This window comes from Hyla sarda, chromosome 8 (assembly GCF_029499605.1).
Source record: "Hyla sarda isolate aHylSar1 chromosome 8, aHylSar1.hap1, whole genome shotgun sequence".
Taxonomy (NCBI): Eukaryota; Metazoa; Chordata; class Amphibia; order Anura; family Hylidae; genus Hyla; species Hyla sarda.
In genome coordinates, this window is record NC_079196.1 from 57,543,096 (window position 1) to 57,565,778 (window position 22,683).

Below are 22,683 nucleotides of genomic sequence, written 5' to 3' on the forward strand. Positions count from 1 at the left end.
GACAGTTCCTGAGACAGACAGAGGTGTCAGCAGAGAGCACTGTGGTTAGACAGAAAAGAACAACTCAACTTCAGCAGCTGAAAAGTACTGGAAGGATTAAGATTTTTTTTTTATAAAAGTAATTTACAAATCTGTTTAACTTTCTGGAGCCAGTTGATATGAAAATAAAATAGTTTTTCACCGGAATACCCCTTTAATGAAGAGTGTGCCTTTGGACCTTTGACCATGCGATTACTTGCTCACTGGTATAATACCCTGTAACACCACTGTCAGAGATGCTATTACACTATTTCTGGTAACACCCAATAGGTGAACATCGCAGGCATATGGGGGCCTTTATTGCTCCCCTGGCTGCCTGTCAACCCTGCAATGAAGTATCATCTATCTAACTGCTTAAATGTCACATTTTCTATTGACAGACACACATATGGGATTAAATAGGAGTTGTCTCTGATCCCAGCCATATCAGCAGAATGTTATCTGTAATGTGAAGAAGAAACTAATGGAGACTGGTATATGGAGGGTGGAAACTTAAACCACTTACTTATAGGTTACCCTTGGGTAACCCAAAAAAAAAAAAAATGATTTCCCAAATACCGAACATAAATTTAAAAGTGCAATCTTTATTGTTTTATTTCTGCACATTGAACTTGTTTAAAATTCACATTAGCCATATTGTCCCGGTTATGAAACTCAATGTGGAATAGAAGTGACTATTAGGCAATGTAGAGTGCCTGCAGAAACACCCGTGTGCCTTTGATAGCAGGACAATGGCGTCTAGATAAAATCTAAACGGCCCCCCTCAACATGTTTCACTACCGAAGTAGCGTTGTCAAGAGGCAAATGGGTAGGTATTTGGGAAATCAGTTTTTTTTTTTGGGTTACCCAAGGGTAACCTATAAGTAAGTGGTTATCTGTAATGTACTGCAGACAACCGCTGCTGATCACAATTTTTTCTTATTGTTTGTTCATTAACCCATAAACGTATATGATGCCAAGGGGAAAAAAAAGTTCACTTCAAGTTATAACATGACGCATTGTTATGTGGTCCAGTGATCTGTAGGTTTGACTACGGCCTCCTCATCCCCTATAGCTACACCCTAGAGTTCATGCTTTGTGGGTTCCTATTTGCACAAAAAAAGTTTAAAGAAAATATGTAAACTGCTTACATCAGATTGAGACAAACAAATCAATGATTGCTTTTATTGTTCGCATCGCCAAGCTGGAGCACTAAGTACACAATGAATTCCATGACAAATGATTAAAGTGTCAGCATTTTATACCATCCCTGCGAGGCATTTCTCTGTTTGCTTTAAGGACTGTAATATGTTCTTATAATGAATGGAATAAACCATGCAAGCTTTAATTGCCTTAAAAAAAAATGTATTAAGACCATTCAGCACTGTATGTGTGTGAAGATCCTGTTCCTCCACTGGAAGTGTCTCCAAATAAGTTGCAGCCGGTTATGGGTTGAATTAGCATAACGATCCCCTATCCAAAAAAATACGGTCTGTGGAAGACAGGCTGCATTAAAACACTGAAGCGAAATGACAACTGTCATCAGCCCCGCCATCTAATTGTGAGATTCATCCTATAAGGCATTTCATTAAACCGCAAACCATTTATATCCTGTCATCTTTACCAATAAAGCTTTCAGATTCAATGTATCAAGCAGCCTTTTTTAAGCAGGAATTTTAAGAAGAATTCCATTTTACATAAGGGAGGGAGAAACGTAAAAGGCCCTTTCCGCTTCTTTTAAATTATTACCAGTTTATGAGACCGAAAAAAACATTACCTCGGAGAGAGCATATATGCAATGAAAAGCTTTCACTTCGCGCTCAATGCGGCAAAGTTTTTTCCAGGTCATCCATACCTGTAGCTGCACATTAAAGGAACTCAGGTCCTCGGCTTTCTTTTCCAAGGATTGCACCCACACTTTCCTCTTCTGCCGACACCTGGAAGCAGCAGCGCGGTTCCGTTCTAAAAACTTCCTCCTTTTCTCATCTGGGTCATCGCTTGCTGCTTTCCTCCGACGTCCCCCTGTGCTTTGAGTTTGTGGTGCGGGGGGAGCTGGAGATGCCTACAACAAACAAGGACAAAGTAGTTTGGCGTCTGGCTGATTTGTACATACAACTTTTCTTTCTGCATTGCAGAAAACAAAAACGACGAAACGCAAAAGGAAAATGTAAGCATTAAACAATGGAGACAACAGCTGGTGAAGCAATCTCCCAGAACAGCCTTATGTTCGGTAGATGTTGAGGAAGTGCATAGAGCAGGAGTGGAAAATTGCTCCTTCACCGCAGTAAGACAGCATGTGCGATTTCAAACATCGTAAAGCAACAATAACACATACCACTTGCATTTATATCGATGGAAGCACTTGTAATGCTGGCGTAATGCGGGAACTGTAACTATACATTTACCTAGAAGTCATAACACCAGTCCAAATAAAGAGAGACTTACATCAGAGAAGGGGGTTTTTTTAAGGAGCATTACACCAAAATTCTTCCAACTCAACATTTTTGTAATAAAAATATATCCACATTCCCACTAAAAATTGCCAATTTGTATCTATTTTTTATTTTTTTTATATTGCTCCCCCCCCCCCCCCCCTTAGTGGCCAGATGTTTCATGAAAGTGAATCGGATTGTTTTACTCAATGTACAGTACAGACCAAAAGTTTGGACACACCTTCTCATTCAAAGAGTTTTCTTTATTTTCATGAATATGAAAATTGTAGATTCACACTGAAGGCATCAAAACTATGAATTAACACATGTGGAATTATAGACATAACAAAAAAGTGTGAAACAACTGAAAATATGTCATATTGTAGGTGGAAAGTGTCCCCAAGTGCAGTCACAAAAACCATCAAGAGCTACAAAGAAACTGTCTCACATGCGGACCACCCGAGGAAAGGAAGACCAAGAGTCACCTCTGCTGCGGAGGATAAGTTCATCCGAGTCACCAGCCTCAGAAATCGCAGGTTAACAGCAGCTCAGATTAGAGACCAGGTCAATGCCACACAGAGTTCTAGCAGCAGACACATCTCTAGAACAACTGTTAAGAGGAGACTGTGAATCAGGCCTTCATGGTAGAATATCTACTAGAAAACCACTGCTAAGGACAGGCAACAAGCAGAAGAGACTTGTTTGAGCTAAAGAACACAAGGAATGGACATTAGACCAGTGGAAATCTGTGCTTTGGTCTGATGAGTCCAAATTTGAGATCTTTGGTTCCAACCACCGTGTCTTTGTGCAACGCAGAAAAGGTGAACAGATGGACTCTACATGCCTGGTTCCCACCGTGAAGCATGGAGGAGGAGGTGTGATGGTGTGGGGGTGCTTTGCTGGTGACACTGTTGGGGATTTATTCAAAATTGAAGGCATACTGAACCAGCACGGCTACCACAGCATCTTGTAGCGGCATGTTATTTCATCCGGTTTGTGTTTAGTTGGACCATCATTTATTTTTCAACAGGACAATGACCCCAAACACACCTCCAGGCTGTGTAAGGGCTATTTGACCAAGAAGGAGAGTGATGGGGTGCTGTGCCAGATGACCTGGCCTCCACAGTCACCAGACCTGAACCCAATGAAGGCAAAAGGGCCAACAAGTGCTAAGCATCTCTGGGAACTCCTTCAAGACTGTTGGAAGACCATTTCAGGTGACTACCTCTTGAAGCTCATCAAGAGAATGCCAAGAGTGTGCAAAGCAGTAATCAAAGCAAAAGGTGGTTAGAACCTAGAATATGACATATTTTCAGTTGTTTCACACTTTTTTGTTATGTATATAATTCCACATGTGTTAATTCATAGTTTTGATGCCTTCAGTGTGAATCTACAATTTTTATAGTCATGAAAATAAAGAAAACTCTTTGAATGAGAAGGTGTGTCCAAACCTTTGGTCTGTACTGTATATTAGTGACTGCAGTATAAAAGGGAATGTGTCATCATAAAATGAACTATTGTTTAAAGTGTAACTTTAAAAAACTTTTGACATGTCCTAGAAACATGTCATAAGTTTTACTAGGCCCGATTCTCAGTGCTGAGACCCTCACCGATCAGGAGTATGAGCAGGGATAAGTGTGTGGTAGTGCGCATTACTCCCTGGCTCTCAGCGATCTTAGTCTTGCTGCCCAATATAATGAGCAATATAAAGGATAACTGAAAGCCAGGGAGTAAAGCACACTGAGGTGCACTTATTCCCACTCAGCTCAAAACTTTTTGACATTATGTGTGGGACATGCCAAAAGTTTTTTTTTTTTTTTTTTTTTTAAAGTTAACGGTGTTAATTGTTTGTTTGCTTTTTTCTAGTTATCCTGAAATCTTGCAGTTTTTATTTCTCCAATAAGCGTAAAACTAGGAAACCAAGGTGAGACCTCCTTTTCTATATATGGTGATATAAAGCAGGCTGCTAAAAAGTGATCTGAGCAGCATTACAGTGAAAAGTGACACCAGTAGATAGAGAAGACAACAGATGATGTGCATGGTTCAGCCTCCCCCTTCCTACGGAATTCAAAGGACACAAAGCATTCCTGGAAACCTTTCCCACATATCAATGGGACAGCTTCTGTCTACTGTAGACATCTATTCAGCTGTATTGTATAAATAATTATCCTTCCCAATATACATTTGGAAGATTAGCAACAAGTTTTATACAGATAGAAAGCAGTGTGACTGCAGGATCAGACTACACAAAGTTTGTTTTTTGTCTGTTACTATAGAGACAAATAGATTTGCATTGCAGCCGTGGGCCCAAAATGTTAAGGCACACTTTTAAAAAATATGCCTTATTTTTTAACCCCTTAAAGGGGTTCGCCGGTGCTTACACATCTTATCCCCTATCCAAAGGATAGCGGATAAGATGCCTGATCGCGGGAGTCCCGCAGCTGGGGACGCCCATGATCATGCACGCGGCACCCCGTTTGTAATCAGTCCCCGGAGCGTGTTCGCTCCGGGTCTGATTACGGGCGACTACAGGGCCGGCGTCGTGTGACATCACGCTCCGCCCCTCAATGCAAGCCTACAGGAGGGGGCGTGATAGCTGTCACGCCCCCTCCCATAGGCTTGCATTGAGGGGCGGAGCGTGACGTCACACGGGGGCGGAAGTGTGACGTCACACGCTGCCGGCCCTGTAGTCGCCCGTAATCAGACCCGGAGCGAGCATTGGGGGGAGGGGATTTTTCACATTTCTATAACTTTTTTTTTATCTTTATATTTTTTATTACTTTTTTTCATTTTAATTTTACACTTCATTAGTCCCCATAGGGGACTATTTATAGCAATCATTCGATTGCTAATACTGTTCAGTGCTATGCATAGAACATAGCACTGATCAGTGTTATCGGTCATCTTCTGCTCGGTCTCAGACCAGAGCAGAAGACCTGTGGAAAGCAGCGGCGGCAGGTGAGGGGACCTCCGTGCGCCATCCTCAATGATCGGATCTCCGTGGCAGCGCTGCGGGCGATCCGATTATCCATTTTAGTGACCGCAGTGCTGCAGATGCCTTGATCTGTATTGATCACGACATCTGAGGGGTTAATGGCGGACATCCTCGCAATAGCGGATGTCGGCCATTACCAGCAGGTCCCTGATTGCTATCAGCAGCCGTGACCTGCCGCGCATGACCCGAGCATTGCTCCGATGCTCGTAGTTATGTATAGGACGTAAATGTACGTCCTGGTGCGTTAAGTACCATCGCACCAGGACGTACATTTACGTCATGCGACGTTAAGGTGTTAATTTTAAATGTATAAGAGTAAAAATATACATGCAGAATCTTTATGGCAATTAAAACAATGAAATAATGTTGGTATATTTGTAATTAGATTAAATGTCTATGATAAGTGAAATAGGAAATTGTACTTCAGTTGCTACAGGATTGGTAAAGAGTCCATTCTGGATACATGCACTACATTAATATAAGAGAAAATGATGAGCTGTTTTGACGTACCGGCGTTTCAGTAGTTGATGTGGCAGGCTGCTGTAGGGACTGTGGATGAGCTTCCTCTGACTGTGTCTTTGCAGTCCCACTCGCCTGCCCCTTGGTGGTTTCACCATTTGTTACCTGAGGATGCTGCTGGGTCAGGGCAGCTTTAAGTCTCTAAAAAGTAGGGGGAAAAAGGCAAAAACTTTAACTGAGGAAGTACAGTACACTACAATAATCTGATTCTAGATGCAGAATAAATCGCTAATACCTCTGCACAGTATTTTTCACAAAAATAATAATTCCACAAATATCAATTCATGAATTTCCATTTTCAGGTGATCATCCCTACTGCTCTTCATATTAAGTAAAATCTTTACCTCCATAATCAGCCCTAGGGTTTGTTCACACTAGCATAATTGCTTCTGGTTTTAACCCCTTAAGGACCAAGCCCATTTTGACCTCAAGGACTAGGCCAATTTTATTTTTGCATTTTCGTTTTTTCCTCCTCGACTTCTAAAAATCTTAACTATTTTTATATTTTCATCCACAGACCCATATGAGGACAGTTGTCCTTTGTAATTACAGGACTCATTTTACCATAAAATGTATGGCGCAACCAAAATCAATATAATTTGTGTGGGGAAATGAAAAAGAAAACCGCAATTTTGCTAATTTTGGAATGCCGTACAATTTATGGTAAAAATTACGTGTTCTTTATTCTGTGGGTCAAGACGATTAAAATGATATCCATGATTACATACTTTTCTATTAATGTTGAGCTAAAAAAAAAAAAACAAAGTTTTAACCAAATGATTACGTTTTAAATCCCTCTATTTTGATTACCTATAACTTTTTCCTTTTTCGGTATAAGCGGCAGTATGAGGGCGTATTTTTTGAGTTGTAATCTGTACTTTTTTTTTATACCACATTTGTGTATATGAAACTTTTATAATTTTTTATTTTTTTTTTATAATTGAAGACTAGCCTATATTTGTCATAAAAAATACCAAAACCCAGAATGCAGAGAACACAGCTCTATATGAGCCTATATTGGATCCTAATCTGGCACCCGATGGTTTAGACTTTCTGTCCCTAAGATATGGGTGTTTATAGTTTGTATTAGTCTGACAATTTAGGGAATCAGTCAGATGGGCGTAAACTTAATTTTAATATTGAGAGTGACCATCAGGTGATGGGTAGTGTTGAGCAGCATAGGCTATATTCGAATTCGCGATATTTCGCGAATATATGGACGAATATTCGCCATATATTCGCTAAATTCGCATATTCGTAATATTCGCGTTTTATTTTCGCATACGCGAAAATTCGCGCATGCAAAATTAGCATATGCTAAAATTTGCATAAACCAAAATTTGCATAATCGAAAATTCGCATATGCGAAAATTTGCACGCCAGTCTCACACAGTAGTATTAGAGCCTTCTTTACACCACACAAGCTGGAAGCAGAGAGGGATGATCACTGTGAGAAAAAAAAATTACAAAAAAAAAAAAGAATATTCGTAATTACGAATATATAGCGATATATTCGCGAATATTCGCGAATATATGATATTCGCGAATAAAATTCGCATTGCGAATATTCGCGAGCAACACTAGTGATGGGCAGGATTCTACAGTCAGAGCGGTGTAAATATGGTATACACACCCATCAATTTTTGGGGGGTTGGCCATGGGTCTTCTTCAAAGGGAACCAAGCATTAGATTTTACCATCTACAACAATTGGTTACGCATTATATATGGTAAAATCTTCATCCCCACTATCCTCTGGGGATGTTTCTGCCCCCAGGGATAGTGAGGATATGAAGTTTATAAGTCAACCCCGCTGCCCCTTGGGCAGGGAGCTATGCTTAGTCCCAATGCTCTGGCCGTAGTGACACCCCCTTGGCATGAATGACAGCCCGCGTCACAGTTCCGCTCCATCTGCATAGGGAGCAGAGATTTGACTCTGGCTGTCAATTATGCTGAGGGGGTTTTACTACGGCCAAAGCGGTAGGACTAGGTAAGCATAGCTCCCCGCTGAGGGGACTACTTAGGGGGGCGGTGGGGGTGACTTACAAACTTCTTATCTTCACCATCCTTGGGGGCAAAAACATCCCCCGGGGATGGTAAGGATGAAGATATAATAAACATGTGTATAGCAAAACATGTGCTACGGCAATCCTTTTCTGTGAAAATTACTTAATTTTCTTGAAAAATGTCAGGGGTGCCAACATTTACGGGGGTGACAGGGCGTTATATATGGTAAAATCTAATGCTTAGTTCCCTTTAAAAGTTCATACTCAAAATCTACAACCCTGTCCTTTACCATACCAAAAAAAGAAAGTCTATTTTGCCTCCCTTACCACCCTTCTATCCAACACCAAAAAGACCTTTAGGCCTTAGGGCGAAAGTGCAAAACCTCTCTAGTTCAATATCAGTATCAAACCCAGTTAACAGAAGTTGTCTCTAGGCTGCCCTTCTCACCCTACTACCCACAGTCCCCCTATTCACGCACAACATTTATTCAGTCTCTGTTGTCACTATTCACTTCACTAAAATTTTTTACCAGTTTTTCTTCCAGTATATTTCCGTCTTCTCATACACCCACTGTTAGAACTAATCATCCCTTAACCCCTTAGGGACAAAGCCCATTTTAACCTTAAGGACCAGGTCAATTTTATTTTTGCGTTTTAGTTTTTTCCTCCTTGCCTTCTAAAATCCATAATTCTTTTATATTTCCATCTACAAACCCATATAAGAGCTTGTTTTGTGCGTGACCAATTGTACTTTGTAATGAAACCTCTCATTTTACCATAAAATGTACGGCGCACCCAAAAAGATTTTTCTTAGGGAGGAAATTTAAATGAAAACCACAATTTTGCACATTTTGGAGATTTTTTTCACACTGTACACTTTACGGTAAAAATTACATGTGTTCTTTATTCATGCTGGATGATCGGATCTCCGCGGCAGTGCTGCAGGCGATCCGATAATCCTTTCAACGTACTGAACTGCCGCAGATGCCATGATCTGTATGGATCACAGCATCTGAGGGGTTAATGGCGGACATCTGCGCGATCGCGGATGTCGGCCATTACCGGCGGGTCCCCGACTGCTGTTAGCAGCCGGAACCTGCCGTGTATGACGCGACCACCGTTCCGATGCTCACGGTCATACACAGGACGTAAATGTATGTCCTGGTGCGCGAAGTACCACCAAACCAGGACGTACCGTGGTCGTTAAGGGGTTAATCTCTAAATGCCTTGTTATACATATGGTTTAGCCACTATCTCTCTGATAACTCCCTTGTTGACACTTTATGTTCTAGCCCTTCGTTCCAAATCAGCCTTAAAGGGTATGTATCAACAGAAAATGCACTACAGTTTAAATTAAGTTTTATGTTAAACATATATATATATATATATATATATATATATATATAAAAAACAACATTAATTTTCTACGCCTTCATGAGCTAATACTTGCTTAAAAAAAAAAAAAATGTTGTTTCCTCTGCAGTTTCCCCACACAATGAGATACTTATCCCCTTAAAAGGACCTGACTCTCTGAGAGGAGAGTGTGCTGCAGATGGAATGCACTCCATTAATTTCTATGGAAGTGCCAGAGATTCCTGAATACAGCAATTTGGTCTCTTCAGCAACCCCATATAGTATGAAAGGAGTGCGTGTTGTCTCCTCTCAGAGAGCCGGGTTCCATTCAGGAGATTGTGGGGGATCCCAGCAGTCAGACCCCCTGCAATCAGACACTTATCCCCTATCATGTGAATAGAGGGTTAGTGGTTTTTCATTGGGCCACTGTATTAAACTCAAGAACTGATCAAACTGGGTCAGATACCAGGGAAACACTGATTAACAACAACATACAGTGGGGCAAAAAAGTATTTAGTCAGCCACCAAATGTGCAAGTTCTCCCACTTAAAAAGATGAGAGAGGCCAGTCATTTTCATCATAGGTATACCTCAACTATGAGGGACATAATTAGAAAAAAAAAAATCCATAAAATCACTGTCTGATTTTTAAAGAATTTATTTGTAAATTATGGTGGAAAATAAGTATTCAGTCAATAACAAAAGTTCATCTCAATACTTTGTTATATACGCTTTGTTGGCAATGACAGAGGTCAAACGTTTTCTGTATGTCTTCAGAAGGCTTTCAGCACTGTTGAATGTATTTTGGCCCATTCCTCCATGAAGATCTCCTCTAGAGCAGTGATGTTTTGGGCTGTTGCTGGGCAACACGGACTTTCAACTCCCTCCAAAGAATTTCTATGGGGTTGAGATCTGGAGACTGGCTAGGCCACTCCAGGACCTTGAAATGCTTCTTACAAAGCCACTCCTTCATTGCCCGGGCGGTCTGTTTGTGATCATTGTCATGTTGAAAAACCCAGCCATGTTTCCTCTTCAATGCCCTTGCTGATGTGAAATTTTTAGTGAAAATCTCCTGATACATGTCCCCATTCATTCTTTCCTTTACACAGATCAGTCGTCCTGGTCCCTTAGCAGAAAAACAGCCCCAAAGCATGATGTTTCCACTCCCATGTTTCAAAGTAGGTATGGTGTTCTTTGGTGCAACTCAGCATTCTTTCTCCTCCAAACACGACGAGTTGAGTTTTTACCAAAAAGTTCTACTTTGGTTTAATCTGACGATATGACATTCCCCCAATCCTCTTCTGGATCATCCAAATGCTCTCTATCAAACTTCAGACATGCCCAGACATGTACTGGCTTAAGCAGGGGGACATGTCTGGCACTGCACGATTTGAGTCCCTGGCGGCATAGTGCGTTACTGATGGTAGCCTTTGTTACTTTGGTCCTAGCTCTCTGCAGGTCATTCACTAGGTCCCCCTGTGTGGTTCTGGGATGTTTGCTCACCGTTCTTGTGATCATTTAGACACCATGGGGTGAGATCTTGCATGGAGCCAGGGATCAAGGGAGATTATCAGTGGTCTTGTATGTCTTCCATTTTCTAATAATTGCTCCCACAGTTGATTTCTTCACACCAAGCTGCTTGCCTATTGCAGATTCAATCTTCCCAACCTGGTTCAGGTCTACAATTTTGTTTTTGGTGTCCTTCAACAGCTCTTTGGTCTTGGCCATAGTGGAGTGTGACAGTTTGAGGTGGTGGACAGGTGTCTTTTATACTGATAACAAGTTCAAACAGGAGCCATTAATACAGGTAACGAGTGGAGGACAGAGGAGACTCTTAAAGAAGAAGTTTCAGGTCTGTGAGAGCGAGAAATCTTACTTGTTTGTAGGTGACCAAATACATATTTTCCACCATAATTTGCAAATAAATTCTTTAAAAATCAGACAATGTGATTTTATGGACTTTTTTTCTCAGATGGGATTTTGGATGTGGCACCCCGTTTGTAATCAGTCCCCGGAGCGTGTTCGCATTGAGGGGCGGAGTGTGCCGTCACACGGGGGCAAAGGCGTGACGTCACACGTCTTTGGATAGGGGATAAGATGTCTAAGCACCTGAGTACCCCTTTAGCATGTGGTATAAATTACTGGGCCTAAGATATCAACGCTGACAAGATAACCTTGTCCCCAAAGCAACCAATCAGTGTTTGGATTTCAGTTCTCAAACCACCATTTTGCTTACACTAGAAAAATAAAAGCGGTCTTGTGATTGGTTGTTGTTGACAAAAAGGTCAGTTTTTCTAGTGAGGCAGGTGGAGTATGGGTAGATGACAGACTATAGCCCTACTGCAAATTTGTAAAACTAATAGCAAAAAGATGGAGATGCAAGTTTAAGCTTTAAAGGGGTATTCCAGGAATTTTTTATTTGACTATGCTACAGGACTGTAAAGTTAATGTAGCTCATAATATAGTGTCTGTACCTGTGTGTGATGGTTTTCTCACAATTCTTATGTGAGAAAACCAATATTTATTTTTACCAGCATACAAAATGACTTTTGTCTCAGATTTTTCCCAGGTTGCAATGCAGCCGAGACCTGACCTCACTAGTCAGCTGATGACAGGGAGCCTTTCTGCTTCAATGGGTGGAGCGATCGCTTGGTGGGAGAGAGATCAATCTGCAACTAATGCAACAGCTGTAGGCAATGATTGAAAACCACAGGTCTTTTGAATGGAAACAACTCATTTATGTTTAAATGGGTGGGGTGGCTGATGTGTGGGAGGGAGGAAAACAGAATTATGGGATTTGTAGGCAAAAAGGAAAAAAAAAAAAAAAACAGGAAATACCAGTTCACAAAAAGCTAGCCACAGTGTTATGGTAATCTCACAACAAAGCCATTTAGCCCCAAGGCAAGCACATATCCTTCCTAAGCATGTCCATCGCTGTCTGCCAGGTAAGTACTAAAATCACCTTATGGTGGAGAACCCCTTTAAGAAGGAAAAAATAATAATTACACACACTTTACAATGGGACAGATGGTTGAATAGTTCAAAAATTCTCCGATCAGTGGTACTACAATTGTATAGCAGTATAATGCGCATACGTGGTTATTCCAATAAGACTTTAATAGTGAAGATTAACTATGCATTCTAGATGTCACCAGCTAAGGCCAACGATAAAGCCCTGGTGTCCTTACAGTCAAGTCCCAATTGCAGTTGTTCATAAAACAATAAGAGGTTAAAGTTTACTGTTTTGTAATAGTTTACACTACAAGCTTATAAAAAAATAAATAAGTAAGTATAGGGACTGCTAAACATTAAAAGGGAGTATATCATCAGAAAATATCTAAGTGCAGGAAAAATTGTTCATATACATTTCTGGGTGATATATAAAATTAACTTTTTCAGCACGCATATAGAAAAAGTTTATTTTTCATACTATTTAAGTGTCACGCAGAACAACCTGTTAAATCAGCTTTTTAGGTTGTGATGGTAAAGTGGATACATTGTTAAGTGTATGTTTTTAATTCTATGTAATGTATGTGCAAAAAAATATTTTATACCAAATAATGTGGTTTCTTTGTAATTTGTTGTTGTACCAATTTTTTTAATTACATTTTCATTTTTTTTTCCAAAACCAATTAAGGATATACTTAATCGTTAACCATTTTTACAATACTTAACCATTTTTATTTTAAACTGCTGTATGCTAATACATTATAACTATGTCACTATGACTCATTCTATTATTAGGGCAACATTTAGGCTATATTCACACAGCAGAATTTCAGCATGTGGAACTCTGCACGGATTTCGCATCAAATAAAAGCCCAATAGCCTTTGATGGGATTCCGCACTCCCATTCACACTTCAGAACTTCCCCATGCAGATTCCGCATGGATTCTGCACAAGTCAGAGACCACCCACATGAACGCTGACACGGATTGCTGCGGATGTGTGGAAATTCTGTTGTGTGATTACAGCTGTAGACTAAATGAAAAGACAGCCCTGAGATACCTTTTAGGTCCCCAAGGCACAGGGGTCCTCCGATTATTAGTTAGTATCACCAAATAACTGATTGGTCCTGATTTACTAAGAGTGGAGTGTATTTTATTTGTGGGTTTTAATTCCCTTTTTTCCCCACTGTATTTAATAAGGCTTCCCTATGTTTTGCACTTCTCCCTACATTTAGCTTTTTTACACCTGCTTTGATCTGTGGGGTTTTCCTCAGTTGAAACCCAATAGATTCTCTGTGGAAAACGTTGGGTTTTTGTGAAAGTGTCGGGGACATGCCCCATTTTCCATGGGCACGCCCCCTTTTTGTTGAGTTCTCTCAGTAAATTGGAGAGTTAGTGGGGTTTTGTTCTATTCTGGCACAAATTCCGGCACAGACAGAATTTCGGGCCAGAACCTGGCGCACAACCCGACATAACATGTCGGGTTTACAATAGTAAATCAGGGCCATTGTCTTATATTCAGCCATTAAAGGAGTTATATAAAAAATAAAGTTTTTTCCTAGATATCAACTGGCTCCAGAAAGTTAAACAGATTTGTAAATTACTTATATTAAAAAATCTTAATCCTTTCAGTACTTATGAGCTTCTGAAGTTAAGGTTGTTCTTTTCTGTCTAAGTGCTCTCTGGTGACACGTGTCTCGGGAACCGCCCAGTTTAGAAGAGGTTTGCTAAGGGGATTTGCTTCTAAACTGGGCGGTTCCCGAGACATGTGTCATCAGAGAGCACTTAGACAGAAAAGAACAACCTTAACTTCAGAAGCTCATAAGTACTGAAAGGATTAAGATTTTTATATAGAAGTAATTTACAAATCTGTTTAACTTTTTGGAGCCAGTTGATATATAAAAAAAAGAAAAAAAGTTTTTTCCTGGATAACCCCTTTAACCCCTTAAGGACTCAGCCCATTTTGGCCTTAAGGACTCAGACAATTTAATTTTTACGTTTTCATTTTTTCCTCCTCGCCTTCTAAAAATCATAACTCTTTTATATTTTCATCCACAGACTAGTATGAGGGCTTGTTTTTTGCGCGACCAGTTGTCCTTTGTAATGACCTCACTCATTATATCATAAAATGTATGGCGCAACCAAAAAACACTATTTTTGTGGGGAAATTAAAACGAAAAACGCAATTTTGCTAATTTTGGAAGGTTTTGTTTTCACGCCGTACAATTTATGGTAAAAGTGACATGTGTTCTTTATTCTGAGGGTCAATACGATTAAAATGATACCCATTATTATATACTTTTATATTATTGTTGCGCTTAAAAAAAATCACAAACTTTTTTACCAAATTAGTACGTTTATAATCCCTTTATTTTGATGACCTCTAACTTTTTTATTTTTCCGTATAAGTGGCGGTATGGGGGCTCATTTTTTGCGCCATGATCTGTACTTTTTTTTGATACCACATTTGCATATAAAAAACTTTTAATACATTTTTTATAATTTTTTTTTAATAAAATGTATTAAAAAAGTAGGAATTTTGGACTTTTTTATTTTTTTTCGTTCACGCCGTTCACCGTATGGGATCATTAACATTTTATTTTAATAGTTCGGACATTTACGCACGCGGCGATACCAAATATGTCTATAAAAAATGTTTTTTACGCTTTTTGGGGGTAAAATAGGAAAAAACGGATGTTTTACTTTTTTATTGGGGGAGGGGATTTTTCACTTTTTTTTTATTTTTTTACACTTGAATAGTCCCCATAGGGGACTATTCATAGCAATACCATGATTGCTAATACTGATCTGTTCTATGTATAGGACATAGAACAGATCAGTATTATCGGTCATCTCCTGCTCTGGTCTGCTCGATCACAGACCAGAGCAGGAGATGCCGGGAGCCGCACGGAGGAAGGAGAGGGGACCTCCGTGCGGCGTTATGAATGATCGGATCCCCGTAGCAGCGCTGCGGGCGATCCAATCGTTCATTTAAATCGCGAACCGCCGCAGATGCCGGGATCTGTATTGATCCCGGCACCTGAGGGGTTAATGGCGGACGCCCGCGAGATCGCGGGCGTCGGCCATTGCCGGCGGGTCCCTGGCTGCGATCAGCAGCCGGGATCAGCCGCGCATGACACGGGCATCGCTCCGATGCCCGCGGTTATGCTTAGGACGTAAATGTACGTCCTGGTGCGTTAAGTACCACCTCACCAGGACGTACATTTACGTCCTGCGTCCTTAAGGGGTTAAAGTGCTTAGGCCATCTGCACTGCCCTCTTTTTTGATAGGATGCCGATGTATACAGTTCAGAAGAGGGACTAAACTAACACAGTGTGAACCTTGCCTTATAATACTAAAAGCAAATACATTTGTTTCACGTTCTTACATTTGCTGATAGTAGGCTGGCATATCAGTCTATGATTTTAGTTATACAGTGGTCTCAAACTATGGCCCTCCAGATGTTGCAAAACCAACTCCTAGCATGTCCGGACAGCCAACGGCTGTCCGGGCGTGCTGGGCGTTGAAATTTTGCAACATCTGGAGGGCCACAGTTTGAGACCACTGAGTAATACTGTAGTTTTTGGCAACATATACATCATTTAGACTTTCGCATAAGGTATTTTCTGAAAACCCTAAAACCCCGACCTGACACAGTCAATATTTGTTTAATAGTAGGCATTGCCTTCCAACTGTGCTTGAGTTAAGGTCCCAGAGAAGGCCAAGAGGATGTGTCCCTTGTCTTCGGCCATTACTGTAGGTTTGTTATTAAGAGTAGACCTCCTCGGAGGAGTTATGAGGTTAAGCATTTGTCAGTGACCTTTCTCTTGTTATTTCCAGGAGCTGACATGCAGGGTTTCCAAGTCACAGGGAAATTCATCTTCTAAATGGCTATTAGGTCCATGCTATGAGTTGCACATAGTCTTGCACATAATGTAGGTCATCTTCATCTATGGATTAATCTCCCTATGCCAATTAAGGTGATGATTTAATAGTGGTGTAGAGAGTTAATTTTGCCGTTAGAAATGTTATTGCCTTCAGATATATTTGTTTGTGTGACACAGGGATTAGTAGTGCCCGGAGGGCAAAGACCAATTTGTACAAGAAAAAAAGGAAAGAGCGTTTTATCCACACGTTGGCTCTTCATTATTAAAATGTGCTGATAATCAGGTCTTCAGTGACTATTCTACAAGCTAATGGCAATAATATCACCTACAAATTATCAAAGGCTTAGTCCAGCGAAAATCTTCTATTCTACCTAGCCTAAAGGCGCACATACTGTACTAAAGATGCTGACCACACAGCTGCTAAGGGGACCTTGAAGAAGCCCCGACTGGGGTGATTTTTGCGATTAGACAGCAGGGACCACTGAAGGATTGTCTCCCCTCCAGATGAAAGCTGGAGAATCTGAAGGAACATACAAGTTTCGTGCAGTTGTTCTCCTTAGTCAAGATTCGAACCCGAATTTCAGGGCTAAAAGGCAACAGCACTAAATACTAGGCCAACATGGCTCTTATTCCTCATGTAACTTCTTTCACAGTGCGTTTTTGTAGAAGTTTACCGTCTTTTTGTCGACCTATACCTTTGATGTATTTCTTAGTTGAACTTTGTGGCATCGGTTATACATAGATGCCCTTCACACAACAATTAAATAGAAACCCCAACAGAAACCGTCTGAATGGAGGCTACAACGGCACTCTCTTGGTCAGATGATGGGGGGAGGGTTTATAGATAGATTTGCTATATTTGGAAGACATTCAGATGAACAAAGTAAAAAGTACAACACAAATATGGGGTGAAAACAGCCTTAAAGAAGTAGTATCATGAAAAATAAAATCCCCTATCCCCTAGATCGTGAGGGGCCGAGTTCTGGGCCCCCCCCCCCACCATCTGCTGTTTGGAGCCCCAGCTCTCCATCACAGGGGCGCATTACGACCCCCCCCCCCAAAGCTGGGGCCGCCACGCCCCCTCCATATAGCTCTATAGGAGAGCCATTCAGCAATCTTCAGCTCTCCCATAGAGCTATATGGAAGGGGCGGTGGCGGCCCCCACTTCAGGCGAGGGTCCTGATGCTCCCCTGTGATGGAGAGCCGGGGCCCCAAACAGCACATCAAGGGGGGCCCCAGCGCTCGGACCAGCCGCAATCTAAAACTTATCCCCAATCCTGCGGATAGGGAATATGTTTTTTTTTTTTTTCATGATACTTTTCCTTTAAATAGAGTGCTAGTAGTCAGAGTAATTTTCATTACCTAACAAAATATTGGTTCTGTATCAGTCAATATAAGAATTTTTACCCAGATATTGTGGTCAACTGCGGTCACTTCCTTATTTCTAGGATTTCATGTTTAAAGTGGATCCGTAACATACAAAACACATGTGAACACATGCTGTAGGGCCTCACATGTATGATACAGTCATACCTTTATTTGGACTTATGTGGGTGATTTATAGCCATTAAAAAACAAAAACTATTCTAAACTGTCCTGCACAGTCAGAGAGGTAGAGCCCAGGGTCTGCTATGCTTTATTATCGTCAGCTTACATCACACCCACCCATCCTCAGGGTGCTGTAGTATTACTTTTGGGCACTTTAAAGAGGTAGTATGGGATACAAAAACTGATAAGTGTCAGATTGCAGGGCCGACACGCCCCCTCAATGTAGCTTAATGGGAGAGCCAGAGATTGATAGGTCCAGCGCTTCGGCTATCCCATTGAGCTGCATTGAGGGGCCGTTTTGGCCCTCGCTTCGTGCGGTGGTCGACATGCTCCATTTAGAAGGAGAGCCGGGGCGTGGTACGGGGATCATGGGGGGCCCCCAGTGGTTGGACCCTCCACGATCTGACAGTTATCCCCTATCCTTACATATGGAATACGTTTCTGTATCGCAGAGAATTTCTTTAAGGATCAGACCATTTCAAACATTCGCTATAGCCTTAATCATTCAAGAACAACCCAAAATACACCTTAAAAAAATAAATCGCGTTCAGTTAACATTCACGTAGGGCAGTGAAAAATACATAAAAATCATTATGTTGAAGAATGACTGTGGGGTGAGGCAGTAATCTCATGCAAGGAAACAGCAGCCATGATTCCTCATCATCTCCTTGTGTGCCCGAATCACACAGCATATACCGTATGGTCTTACAGACATGAGCTATATGTCACAGTCTCGCACAGTTTAAGAGAACTGATTAGGTGTGACTTAGCACTGTAGGGCAAACGCAGAATAGGATTTTCCCCCTTAAGATTTGTTAAATTAAATAAATGTACACAAAGAGATTTGTTTAATCTTTAAACCCCTCCAGTGCAATATGTTGCTGGCCCTATTGGGAACAGTTGAGGGTTAATGGTGCTTACAAAACTGTGCGTACAGTTTAATACAAACACGAGCACGGCTTTTAAAGGAGGTGTTCTTTTTTTAATTCACAAAGTGTTATTTTTTTTACAGTCTTGGCAATAAATCGTACTGATAAAATGAAAAAATGCACACAGTAGTAGCATACACATGAGGAAATTCTTAGATTATACACTATGGTGGCAAGTAGACCCAAACTGATGTCAGAAATTTTATATTATATACACACACACACACACATATATATATGTAAATATATACACACACCGTCATGGCCGTAAATGTTTGCACCTTGAAATTTTTCAAGAAAATGAAGTATTTCTCACAGAAAAGGATTGCAGTAACACATGTTTTGCTATACACATGTTTATTCCCTTTGTGTGTGTATTGGAACTAAACCAAAAAAGGGAGGAAAAAAGGACCAAACTCCAAAAATGGGCTGGACAAAAGTATTGGCACCCTTTCAAAATTGTGGAAAAATAAGATTGTTTCAGGCATGTGATGCTCCTTTAAACTCACCTGGGGCAAGTAACAGGTGTGAGCAATATAAAAATCACACCTGAAAGCAGATAAAAAGGAGAGAAGTTCACTTAGTCTTTGCATTGTGTGTCTGTGTGTGCCACACTAAGCATGGACAACAGAAAGAAGAGAACTGTCTGAGGACCTGTGAACCAAAATTGTGGAAAAATATCAACAATCTCAAGGTTACAAGTCCATCTCCAGAGATCTAGATTTTCCTTTGTCCACAGTGCGCAACATTATAAAGAAGTTTGCAACCAATGGCATTGTAGATAATCTCACTGGGCGTGGACGGAAGAGAAAAATTGATGAAAGGTGTCAACGCAAGATACTCCGGATGGTGGATAAGCAGCCCCAAACAAGTTCCAAAGATATTCAAGCTGTCCTGCAGGCTCAGGGAGCATCAGTGTCAGCGTAAACTGTCGACATTTAAATGAAATAGTATGGCAGGAGACCCAGGAGGACCCCACTGCTGACACAGACATAAAAAAGCAAGACTGCATTTTGCCAAAGTGAACTTGAGTAAGCCAAAATCATTCTGGGAAAAAGTCTTGTGGACAGATGAGTCCAAGATAGTTTTTTTGGTAAAGAACATCATTCTACTGTTCACCAAAAACGGAAGGAGGCCTACAAAGAAAAGGACACAGTACCTACAGTGAAATATGGTGGAGGTTTAATGATGTTTTGGAGTTGTTTTGCTGTCTCTGGCACTGGGTGCCTTGAATGTGTGCAAGGCATTATGAAATCTAAAGATTACCAACAGATTTTGGGTCGCACTGTACAGCCCAGTGTCAGAAAGCTGGGTTTGAGTCTGAGATCTTGCCTGGGTCTTCCCTGCAGGACAATGACCCCAAACATACATCAAAAAGCCCCCAGAAATGGATGGCAACAAAGCGCTGGAGAGTTCTGAAGTGGCCAGAAGTGAGTCCAGATCTAAATCCCATTGAACACCTGTGGTGAGATCTTAAAATTGCTGTTAGGAAAAGGCGCCTTCCAATAAGAGAAACCTGGAGCAGTTTGCAAAGGAAGAGTGGTCCAACATTCCGGCTGAGAGGTGTAAGAAGCTTATTGATGGCTATAGAAAGCGACTGATTTCAGTTCTTTTTTCCAAAGGGTATGCAATCAAATATTAAGTTAAGGGTGCCAATAAATTTGTCCAGACCATTTTTGGACTTTGGTGTGACATTATGTCCAATTAGCTTTTTTCCCTCCTTTTTTTGGTTTAGTTCCAATACACACAAAGGCAATAAACATGTGTATAGCAAAACATGTGTTACTGCAATCCTTTTCTGTGAGAAATACTTTATTTTCTTGAAAAATTTCAGGGGTGCCAACATTTACGACCATGACTGTATATGCTTGGTTTATTTCCTAACTATTGCATGAAGGCATTTACATTTCCATCCACTATGCAGCACTGTTGTGTATGGTAAGCTTGGATCCCTTCACCATAGTTACATTAGATCAGTGTTTCCCAGCCAGGGTGCCTCCAGTTGTTGCAAAACTGCAACTTCCAGCATTCTGGGAGTTGCAGTTTTGCAACAGCTGGAGGCACCCTGGTTTGGAAACACTGAATTATATTTGGGAACTGTCCAGAGTAGGAGAACTTCCCCATAGCAAACATATCCTTCTCTGGACATTTCCTAAAATGGACAGAGATGTCAGCAGAGAGCACTGTGGTCATGATGTCAGCAGAGAGCTCTGTGGTCATGATGTCAGCAGAGAGCACTGTGGTCATGATGTCAGCAGAGAGCTCTGTGTTCCAAAAAGAAAATAATTTCCTCTGTAGTATTCAGCAGCTAATAAGTACAGGAAGGATTAAGATTTTTTAAGACGTAATTACAAATCTGTTTAATTTTCTTGCACCAGTTGATTAAAAAAAAAAAGAAAAAAAAAAAGTTTTCCACCGGAGTTCCCCTTTAATGAAGCACAGTGGACCAACACCAGCAAATGACATGGCTCCAATAATCATATCATATATTGGGGATTTGGGGTTTTCATGAGCTGTAAGCCATAATCATGGCTATCTTGCTTTGCATGTAATGAGTCTTTCTCATATATTAGTTTCACCTTTTAAGTTGCAATACTGAAAGAAATGAACTTTACCACAATATTAAAATTTTTCGAGTTTCACCTGTATTATTAAGCAATGGGGTATGATGGACACCAGTGGAGTCCATCATGCAACAGCTCTGCCATTGCCATGTAATTTCCACAACCGTGCATGACGAACAGTAAAGTTTTGCTCAATTATCACCACAGTGTTGTCTTGCTCTGTATAATATTTGTGATGGAAGAGTAGTAGATGAAGGCACAGTGCACACTATCTGTGACGCAAAATATGGGCCACTTTGTGTGTCTTAGCACAATAGGGCATGAAAAAGGTTACTGCCATTAAACCAGTGGTCTTCAAACTGTGCATCTCCAGTTGTTAAAAACTACAACTACCAGCATGTTCAGACAGCCATTGGCTGTTCGGGCATGATGGGAGTTGTAGTTTTGCAAAATCTGAAAGTCCACAGTTTGGAGAGCACTGACTTATACCATTTATCCTATAAGAGGTCGGCACTACTCCTAAATCCGCACTCCTGGTCCACTTGTGTATATGGTTCATGAATCCACTCACACTGCTAACCAGATCACTCTCTTGTTAAAAGCAATAGGCAAGATAGAATCAGGAACAGCACTTCTTTTTTGCAGGACATCAAGCCATAAAAACGAAGGAGCAGAGGAACAGGACAACAACCAGCAGAGTCAGTGTGTGGCTGTGAAACGGCCATTGTCCCGATTCTAACTCCCCTCCCTGGACAGAGATGTCAGTAGAGAGCACTGTGGTCAGAAAAGAAATTTATTTAAAAAAAAAAAAAAAAACTTTGTGGAGCATACAGCTGCTGATAAGTACTAGGAGCAATTTACAAATCTGTTTAACTTTCTGGCACCAGTTGAATAAAAAAATGTTTTTTTCCACCGGAGTACCTCTTTAAGTGCCTATTAACACGTACAGTATCCTGTGCATATTTAATGCACAGGATTTGATGCTGCAGATCTGAAGCTGCATTTAGTGAATTAGCTTACATTAAAATCTGCAACTTCAAATCCTGCATTTCAAATACACGCAGGATACTGTACGTGTGAATAGTTCCAAAAGAAAAAGGACCTGTTGCCCCTAGCAACCACAGTGCAGCTTTCCCAAAAAAATACATTAATTAAAACAGCGCTGATAGGTTGGCAACAAAGTCAATTTTTCATTTTGACAGTTTCATGAATTCCCCCCCACCCCCACAACACCCCAAATATCGTCATCTGTTCTACTTTTTAAATCACATAAGGTGAAAAATAGGACACCAAAAAAATACACCGCACTGTGCAGAGGTGCTTTTCTTATTAGCGTTCATACACAGAGAATTTTTGTGAGCTGTGTATTAAGTACCCTTGAAAAACAAACCCCCTCAGACATCTGTCAAAATTTGGTAGGGACAGGTCGCTCCATCATCAGCTTACAGAAACCAGGTAATATTCTCTAGGAACAACTCAGGAAAAAG

The 22,683-nt window shown here is 40.8% G+C and overlaps 1 protein-coding gene across 5 annotated transcripts in view; it reads right to left on the bottom strand.

Annotated features, from left to right (window-relative positions):
* The window catches only part of ATF2 (activating transcription factor 2), a 119,535-nt gene that overhangs the window by 48,462 nt on the left and 48,390 nt on the right, over positions 1–22,683 (bottom strand). For 4 of the 5 annotated variants that reach the window (XR_008847183.1, XM_056535807.1, XM_056535808.1 and 1 more), the window contains 2 exons: positions 5,956–6,105; positions 1,874–2,080 (listed from right to left, as the gene is read on the bottom strand). Coding sequence is in view for 4 of the 5 variants with exons in the window: in XM_056535807.1 (XP_056391782.1) it covers positions 1,874–2,080; positions 5,956–6,105 (357 nt within the window). In the remaining variant the exon portion in view is untranslated. Of the gene's footprint in view, positions 1–1,148; positions 1,511–1,873; positions 2,081–5,955; positions 6,106–22,683 lie in introns of those variants that run through there. The other variant, XM_056535809.1, reaches the window with a different exon arrangement.